This window comes from Penaeus japonicus, unplaced genomic scaffold (assembly GCF_977035675.1).
Source record: "Penaeus japonicus unplaced genomic scaffold, GWHDUDI00000001_assembly GWHDUDI00000020, whole genome shotgun sequence".
Classification (NCBI taxonomy): domain Eukaryota; kingdom Metazoa; phylum Arthropoda; class Malacostraca; order Decapoda; family Penaeidae; genus Penaeus; species Penaeus japonicus.
This window is the reverse complement of record NW_028234422.1, coordinates 44,243,894-44,253,893: the sequence shown is the minus strand read 5'-3', so window position 1 is coordinate 44,253,893 and position 10,000 is coordinate 44,243,894. Positions and strand designations below refer to the sequence as shown.

General features: G+C 42.9%; 1 protein-coding gene across 3 annotated transcripts in view; it reads right to left on the bottom strand.

Moving 5' to 3' along the window:
- LOC122256157 (sestrin-2) overlaps positions 1-4,555 on the bottom strand; it is a 109,359-nt gene extending 104,804 nt beyond the window's left edge. For 2 of the 3 annotated variants that reach the window (XM_086548480.1, XM_086548481.1), the window contains exon 1: positions 4,229-4,555. In XM_086548480.1, coding sequence (XP_086404606.1) covers positions 4,229-4,288 — 60 coding nt within the window. In that variant the 5' untranslated portion in view covers positions 4,289-4,555. The remainder of the gene's footprint in view (positions 1-4,228) is intronic. The other variant, XM_086548482.1, reaches the window with a different exon arrangement.
- Positions 4,556-10,000: the final 5,445 nt, after the last annotated feature.

Below are 10,000 nucleotides of genomic sequence, written 5' to 3'. Positions count from 1 at the left end.
GTACTCTTAGTGGCATCCCTCTTACGCAATTGCACGCTAAGGGGAGGGGGAGGGGGGAGGGGGGAGGGGTTGCACGGTTTGTTACGACTGATAACCGAGCGTCCGAACTTTGGACCGAAAGGCCAATGAACGTAGAGGCGAAAATGCCAAAGAAACAAAAGGGAAATCTCACCCTATTGCGCATCCCTCGTTCAGTTCCGAGAGGTTGCGAAGAATTTAAGTGGGGAAGGAGGGAGAGGAAAGGAAGGAGAAGGGGGAAGAGGGAGAGGGAGGGAGGAAGGGGAAAGAGAGGAAGGAGGAGGAAGGAGGAGGAAGGAGGAGGAAGGAGGAGGAAGGAGGAGGAAGGAGGAGGAAAGAGGGGGAAGGAGGGGGAAGGAGGGGGAAGGAGGGGGAGAGAGGAAGGAGGGGGAAGGAGGGGGAGAGAGGAAGAAGGGGTAAGGAGGGGGAGAGAGGGAGATGAGGGGGAATTGGGGACGGAGGTAGGAAGAGAGAGGGGAGAAGGAGGGTGATAGGGGAAGGGGGAGAAGGAGAATGATGGAGGGAGAGGGAAGAGAAAGATGGGGGGGGGGGAGAGGAAGGGAGGAGAGAGAGTGGAAGAGGGGGGATGGTGCAGAGAGGAGAATAAAGGAGACGAAGGCAGGAGGAGGATACGGAGTAAAGGGAAGGAAAGGGAGAAGAGGAAATGAAGAGAAATGCCTATACAAAAAAAAATATATATATATACATATGGAATAAGAGGAACAGGACACATAAAAAGAAGAAGCAAACGAAGAGGAAGAGACAGAAAAGAAGGAAAAGAGGAAGCAGAGAGAGAGAAAAAAAGAGGAAAGGGAGGAAAAAGAAGATACAGAAAAGGAAAAGCGGACTGCAGTCACTGTCCCTAAATCATCCTGCCAGAAATTGCATTACCAACGCTTGCATGATTGAATACATGTACTACGGGCGTGTATGTGATCGGGGTAAAACCCTGGGCACAACCAACTTGACATTCATGTGTGCGTGCGGCCAGTCATGCACGGGCGCAGAACATCTGTGGACTTGCATGACAGAGTGGACCTGACCCTCGAGTTGCGTCATGAACTACACACTAATGTCTGGGGACTTGGATGGGAAAGTATATCATGAACAGGGTTATTGAATTACTTTCGAAGGGACTAAAGCAAGAAGGGCCAGGCAAGGTAGGCCTATACGTGAATGTGTGCGATTATACATAAGCCATTATACGGTTCTCTCTGTCTCTATCTTTTCCGTATACGTATACACAACATTGTGTGTGAGTGTGTGAGTGTGAGTGGGAGTGAGAGAGGGAGTGAGAGTGTGTGTGAGTGTGAGAGTGAGAGTGAGTGTGTGTATGTGTGAGAGTGAGTGTGAGTGTGTGTATGTGTGAGTGTGAGTGTGTTTAAGTGTGAGTGAGAGTAAGAGTGAGTGTGTGAATGTGAGTGTGAGTGAGTGTGAGTGTGAGTGTGAGTGTGAGTGTGAGTGAGTGTGAGTGTGAGTGTGTGTGTGTGAGTGTGAGTGTGTGTGTGAGTGTGAGTGTGTTTATGTGAGAGTGAGAGTGAGAGTGAGAGTGAGAGTAAGAGTAAGAGTGAGTGTGAATGTGAGTGCGAATGATCTTACCTATTTAACTACACAGACCAAAAGTATACACACATACATATAAATACACATGCGCGCACACACACACACACACACATTGCTTTACGTACGTACATAAATAAATACACACAGCGTCTTATTCCGCAGGCGCAATACCCACCAAACCAAACCAAAGCACTTTCTGTTTACAAAACCCCGAGCTCAGAGCACAGCAGGTAGCCAAGGGGGCGAGCTGGAATGGCAGTGCAAGATAGCGGATTGCAATAAAAAAAATCTGTTGCTGTGACACTGTGGCAATTAAGGGCTTGCATCCCTGGCGAGCAGTGTGTGTGCAAGAACATCACGGGATAAGATCTTGTTCAAAGCGGAAGGTCAGGGTATAATATAATGATAAACATGTGCGGGCATAACTATGCATGAACGGATCAGAGGCACAACATGGCAACGGCACCAGAGTCTGGAAGGGATCCGAGAAGGATGGAGTAGGAGAGATGGAGGAGGGAAGGGAGGACGTAGGAACAGGAGGTATGGGGACAGGAAGAGAGACAGGGAGAGGGAGAGGGAGAGGGAGAGGGAGAGGGAGAGGGAGAGGGAGGGGGGGGAGGAGGAGGAGGAGGAGGAGGAGGAGGAGGAGGAGGAGGAGGAGGAGGAGGAGGAGGAGGAGGAGGAGGAGGAGGAGGAGGAGGAGGAAGAAGAAGAAGAGGAGGAGGAAGAGGAGGAGGAGGGAGAAGGAGGAAGAAGGAGGGTGGTGGTGGTGGTGCTGGTGGTGGTGGTGGAGGAAGGAGGAGGAAGGAGAAGAGTGGTGGAGAAGGAGGGAGAGACTGAGAGTAAGATAAGAGAGCGGGAGCGCAAGAGAGAGTGAGAGTAACAGAGAATGAGTAATCGTGAGTGAGAGTAATTTTGAGTGAGAGTAAGAGAGTGGGAATATGAGAGTGAGCGTGAGAGAGAGAGTCAGAAAGAGTGAGAGCATGTGAGAGTAAGAGTGAGAGACAGTGGCTTTGATTTGTGGAGAAAATTACTTTGATAGGGGTGAGGGAGGGAGGGAGGGGGACAGGGAGAGGGGTGGGGGGAGATAGATAGAGAGAGAGAGAGAGAGAGAGAGAGAGAGAGAGAGAGAGAGAGAGAGAGAGAGAGAGAGAGAGAGAGAGAGAGAGAGAGAGAGAGAGAGAGAGAGAGAGGAGAGAGGGGGGGGGGAGGGGAGGGAAGGGAAGGGAAGGGAAGGGAAGGGAAGGGAAGGGAAGGGAAGGGAAGGGAAGGGAAGGGAAGGGGAGGGAAGGGGAGAGGGGAGGGGAGGGAATGGATGGGAAGAAAAGGGAAGGGGAGAGTTGAGGGAAGGGAAGGGAAGGGAAGGGGAGAGGGGAGGGGAGGGGAAGGGGAGAGGGGAGGGGAGGGGAAGGGAGAGGAGGGAGGGAGAGAGAGAGAGAGAGAGAGAGAGAGAGAGAGAGAGAGAGAGAGAGAGAGAGAGAGAGAGAGAGAGAGAGAGAGAGAGAGAGAGTGAGAGAGAGACTGGAAGAGAGTGAGAGAGAGACTGGAAGAGAGTGAGAGAGAGACTGGAAGAGAGTGAGTGTGAGTGAGATTAAGAGAGTGGATGAGTGAGAAAGTGAGAGTGAGAGTGGATGAGAGTGAGAATGCGAAAGAGAAAGAGATTGGCAGTGAGAGTGAGAGTGGATTAGAGTGAGAGTGCGAAAGAGAAAGAGATTGGCAGTGAGAGTGAGAGCGAGAATGAGTGCGTGGTTCCAAACGTTAACACTTTTTATAACAGCATTAATCAAACTGGTTCGTTCATATTGGCTAAACGGCGATTCACTACCAAGGTGATCAAGCAGCATAATCTGCATAGTGTGCCACGGTGAATCTTTATTACACGAAACTATCAAAACAATTGCATCAACAACGACAATAATCATAGTAATAGTAATAAAAATCATGTTGATATTGATATGTTAAACAATATCATTCTCATTATCAGCAGCAAAATAACAGCATTAGTAGTAATAACAATAATAATAACACCATTAATAATACTGCAGAAAACTACATTTGTTCTAAATTATCAATATATATCTCAATGGGGGAATTCCCGACACTTTGAACTTTCAACATATTATGCAAATTGACCAGATAATTTTCCTTGTTCGTCCACCGTAACTTTTTAATGCAAAGTCATCAAAACAAGGCAAGCCATCTTCGGTTTCTGAGCCTACATAAAAACTGACATGCAACTAAACCGCAAATAAACAAACAAACAAACAAAAAACTAATCCACATGACTAGTTACAGAACTACTGTATCCACATGAATGCCAACATGACTATCCATCCACTTGCAGTGACAAACCCACATCACTAGACGATCCACATGAAGGTCCGTCCACCTAGTAAAGTTATCCATCCACACGCCCTTTGAGCCCCGATCCACATGAAGGTCCGTCCACCTAGTAAAGTTATCCATCCACACGCCCTTTGAGCCCCGATCCACATGAAAGTCCGTCCACCTAGTAAAGTTATCCATCCACACGCCCTTTGAGCCCCGATCCACCTGATCAAGACCCAAACCCTTACTTGACCTGGCCTGACCTACCCTCGACCCTGCGTGACCTAGACTCCAGGGCCTTTAGGTGGCCAATACTCACGTTCGAGTCCGCGGCTTCTTCGTGGATCGCACAGATGACCCAAGGTGATGGCGGAGACATGAAAGGAAGTTCTAGAGAAGGATTTGACACCTTCCTAAGTTCTAGAGAAGGATTTGACACCTTCCTAAGCAGCACTGCACCAAGACGGGATTCTTTCCGTAACGTCTCGATAACGATACGACCGCACTTTAGGATGGGGGAGAGACGCGCACACACACTCTTCTACCGAAGAGGAATTCGCGAGAGTGGATATCGCACGCGGACACTCACAGTGTAGCCGAGACACAGAGTGACGACTCCTCTCCTCACGACAGTCAACGCGGTACTAAATTTTTACACTTGGTCACGGCGCACGAGTGGATTAGGGTTGCCGGTTCGTATTAAAAGCCGGATTTCAGCAATGATTTGGCAACGATAATGTTGTTTTCATCACCACAAGCATTCTGTTATCGAGTTGACCGATGTTTAAAAATGTATTATAAAAGCCAACATTGCGATGACAAAGTGTAAATTTCGATAACTGGCGGTTACGACGCGAGCAGTTGCCAACGGTGTCAATACTTCGCCGCATTATAAGCATTCCTAAATGTATTCCTTTGAATATTTGTCTCACTCTTCGATCCACGCAAAAAAAAGAAAGAAATCCAATCCTTTTACATCCGTCTCCATCATCCCTTATCACACTACTCACCATCCACCCGCCCTGGAAACGAAGAAAAGACTCAATAAGCGAAGAATTAAACATAAACAGAATCCACGAGAGGGAGAGAGAGTGGAATATTCCCCTCTCTCTCTCTCTCTCTCTCTCTCTCTCTCTCTCTCTCTCTCTCTCTCTCTCTCTCTCTCTCTCTCCCTCTCTCCCTCCCTCTCTCCCTCTCCCTCTCTCCCTCTCCCTCTCTCCCTCCCTCCCTCCCTCCCTCCCTCCCTCCCTCCCTCCCTCCCTCCCTCCCTCCCTCCCTCCCTCCCTCCCTCCTCCCTCCCTCCCTCTCCTCCCTCCCTCCCTCCCTCCCTCCTCCCTCTCTCCCTCCCCCTCCCCCCCCCCCTCTCTCTCTCCCCCCCTCCGGCTGGCCAAGAGAAGAGAACCAAAGTGTAAGCAACTCCTGAGAGTATTGCATCAGCCAAACACATGATGAACTCTTAGCTCTTTTGGACTCTTTTCGGAGGTTGGTGTGAAACGTACACTTGAATTTCTGAACTGCTTTGGCGTTTTGTCCCTTTTATCATGATCATCATTATTTGTATTACTTATTGAGAGTAGGAATAGCTGGAGGAATAGGAGTAGGAGTAGTATTGTCACTGCCACTGTTGTTCTTGGTGTATTTTATTATCATAATCACTATTATTATTGTTGTTATTATCGTTTGTATATTTTTTTTTGTTAGTGGTAGTTTTGTTTTTCTTTTCAATTTTTATTTTTTATCATTATAATACTTAATATTATTATAGTAATAATAATAATATTTATTATCATTATTACTATTATTATTATTATTATCATTATTATTATTATCATTCTTTTTATTATTATTATTATATTATTATTATTATTATCATTTTTTATTAATGTAATTGTCAATATTTGTTTTCAAACTATCATCATTTTGATATCTTTATTGTTATTATTGTTGTTATTATTTTTTTTATTAGTATTATTAAATTACTAGCATTATCACCTTTGTCATCATCATTATTAATTAATAATAGTAGTAATGCACACAGACATATATATACATATATATATATATATGTATATATATATATATATGTATATATATATCATATATATTTTTTTTTTTTTTTTTTTATTCATATGTACACACATTTATCACTGTTATTATTATTATTCCATTAATATTTCTATTCAAATCATCATCTTTATTATCATTCTTATTGCTGTTGTTATTATTATTACTTTTATTATTATCATCATTATTATCACTATCATTATTATCTTAGTTATCAACATTGTTATTAGTAGTAGTATATATTGAAATTATTATTATTATAGCCTATCTTTCTGATTATTATTCGTTAGCCTTCTAATGCGCCCCCAAAAAATCAACTGTTCTTCCTAAGATACCCTTCCACCCCCCCCCCACCACCACCACCACGTGATAGATACCTAGTTAAGCCAATGTGAATGTAGGTTGTTAATAAAATGTCCGCTTCAATTCTGTCTTCGTATTTCCTGTAAATTTACAATTACATGCATGTCTGCGTTGGTTTTACCTTCTTGAAACCATATGAGCCTGGGTTTCCTCCTTAATACATGTGGTTGAAAATATTATTATTATTTACAGGAGCCTTGCGCCCATTATTTGGCCATCAACTGTTATTACTAGTAAGTTAGTAAGTAACCGTTATTGGATTTTTATTATTCATTTCAAATTTCCCGACTATTCAAATTAACCTCTCTTTATTATCAGTTTCGTTTTTTTTGATTACTCTTCTCATTCTTGTTGACGTACTGTGATTCTTATTATTCTTTTTATTTTCCCGAATTATTAATTTCATCCTTTTCCAAAGGAATATATATCCCCGATTATTGAGAATGATACTAGGTATTCTGTGGTTGCACTTGGCTGATTTGAGAATGCGTGTGTGAATAGGTAAAGACCAATGGTAATTTTATATATATATATATATATATATATATATATATATATATATATATATAATGAGAAAGAAGAGATGGGATGAGTAGGTGGAAAATGGAGTATGTGTATATTAATACCTATAACAAATACCTACAGAAATATATGTTCAGTGAGGTTACAGTATTTATGGACCGTAAGCAGAAAATGATAAGAATAAAATATAGAAAAATATAGGACTTCATCGGTCAATTGACATACAAAAGCTGTAGTTCGCTTCAAGATGCCTTTGAAATGCCCCTCAGATGCGAAATATTTCCTCTCTGGAAGCTAGCCCTCTCTGCACCCCCCCCTCCCCACGGTGCCTGGCGTTATTTATTACACCCACGCCTTTTTGAAGCTTCCTGGATCCACTATTACACACCTTCACACACACACACACACATACACACACACACACACGCACACACACACACACACACACACACACACACATATATATTTTATTAATATAATGAGAAAGAGAGAAGGGAGAGGAGGTTGGAAATGAGTATGATAATACCTTATAACAAATACCTACAGAAATAATGTTCAGTGATTTACACGTATTTATGACCGTAACATAAAATGATAAAGAATAAATATAGAAAAATATAGGACTTCATCGGTCAATTGACATACAAAAGCTGTAGTTCGCTTCAAGATGCCTTTGAAATGCCCCTCAGATGCGAAATATTTCCTCTCTGGAAGCTAGCCCTCTCTGCACCCCCCCCCCCCCACGGTGCCTGGCGTTATTTATTACACCCACGCACACACACCAATATCACACCTTCACAATCACTCACACACACGAACCACACACTCACACACACACACATATATTGATATATATATATACATATATATATATATATATATATATATGTTATATATATTGTGTGTGTGTGTGGGTGTTGTGTGTAGATATATTTTCTATATATCTATATGTTACATATTAAATTATATATTATATATTTATCATATATATATATATATATATATATATATATATATATATATATATATATATATACATATACACGTGTGTGAGTGGGTGAGTGACTGTATACACACACACAGAGATACACACACATACATATATATATATATATATACATATAAATACATATATGTATATGTATATGTATTTATATGTATATATATTTGTGTGTGTTTACATATATTATCTATATAACTTTTATATATATATATACATATTTATATTGTGTGTGTGCGTGTGCGTGTGTGTGGGCAGAAAGCCATTCCGGTATCCTCCGGAGCTCAAAGCACGTGGTCGGTGGAAATGGCGCCACCGCCGCTGACCCGAACCCATGAGGTGATCACGTGAACAAGCTGCGGCCTGCAGCACTGACCTCTCCAGAGATCACGGGAGTTCTTCTATAGAACGCGTTCCGCCTCCACCAGAGATAGGCCTGTCTTTCCCTGTCTTTGTCATAAGGACGTCCTCTATCCCCCACGCGAATCCCCATGCCTTCCTTGGCATGACGCAACATTTCTTCGGGAATAAAGTACCTACGGCCAATCGCTTGTTTCCTTGATCCTAACATGTAACTGTTGCCTCTATCATACCGAGAGAGGATTTATATAAACTGATGGGTTAGTTTGTTTTGCAATTATTCGCTCATCGTCTCTTGCTCTTCCCGTTCAGACATCGAAGATTCTCTTGTCTTGCCACTCGGATCGGCCAGAGATCGGCAGTGTCTTGAAAGCCACGCGAGTCCACGTGTTTGGCATTTTTTCCCTTTCTCTGCCCTCCTCCTTTGGGCTTTCTTTCCCTTTCTCTGCCCTCCTCCTTTGGGCTTTCTTTCCCTTTCTCTGCCCTCCATCTTTGGGCTTTCTTTCCCTTTCTCTGCCCTCCTCCTTTGGGCTTTCTTTCCCTTTCTCTGCCCTCCTCCTTTGGGCTTTCTTTCCCTTTCTCTGCCCTCCTCCTTTGGGCTTTCTTTCCCTTTCTCTGTCCTCCTCCTTTGGGCTTTCTTTCCCTTTCTCTGTCCTCTTCCTTTGGTGGGTAGAGGTATTTGATATGTAAAAGGGTTCTTGATTTAATAAGTGGGGTAATGTGATAACTGCAGTGCAATGCTATCTCTTTACTACTGCGATCATTTTGTTCTTGTTGCTTACATTGTGTTGCTTTCGTATTGGTGAATGGCAGTTCTTCCAGTGGATTGTTCCCTCTGTTCTTTATTTCCTCACTCTCACACCTAAATCTTTCTTATTGGGATAAGCGATTGCATTATGATTATATTTGTCCTTGACAGCACGTTCATTGGGGATGCCTACTGTAAGTCATGGGTACTTTGTCGGTCTATTTTACAGTAATTTGAATCATCTCCAGTGCAATGGCTTTACGGCTGTTAGGAATCGTTTCTCATTATCTACCGTTTCGACTTCATTTTTCATTCCCTAATTTCTTTTATTTTAACTAGGTCTATAAACGGCTCTCTTTACCTCGTGTGAATATTTTAGCCCCGCGCACTGCCGCACGTGGTGAACGATGCACTGCAATACGAGACCAGTCACCGTGTTCATCGCCATCTTCTAATTTACTTTTTTCCTACTTCTATCGTATGACTCGCTTGCTTTAGACAGAGTCTGTCGACGTAGAACTTTTGTCTTTTATCTACTGAGCTAATTTTTCGTCGGCTGGGTTAGCAAGCGTGAGTATGGATGAAGAAGGGACAAATACAACAACAAAAGGGCAGGCAAGTTCCCGCGCCTTGAAGGCTGTGAATCTGCTGGCCAAACCTTACCCCTTTCTGCCTCCTGTTTTGCCTTCATTCTTAAGCAAACCCGATATAAAGCTCATTGATTTATTATGCCAACTTTCCCGCATTAGAAGTATTGTTTCAACTACAGCGAATTCAACGCGTTCGTGAATCTCCTTCATCTGAAATTCATTCGTTCTATTCTTTCACCCAGTTTAATTCTCTCAATAGTTTCGCCAATCTGTCTTCACGAAATTCACATGATTTTGATACGAATTTCTCATCACTAGATCGTCTCATAAGGACTAATCAGGGAACTAACTGGTTGCCGGATATACATATCTAATGAAACACCTGGTACTCTCGTTATTGTGTCCATCGACCAAAGCATTTGTGTGATTATAAGCGATATGAGT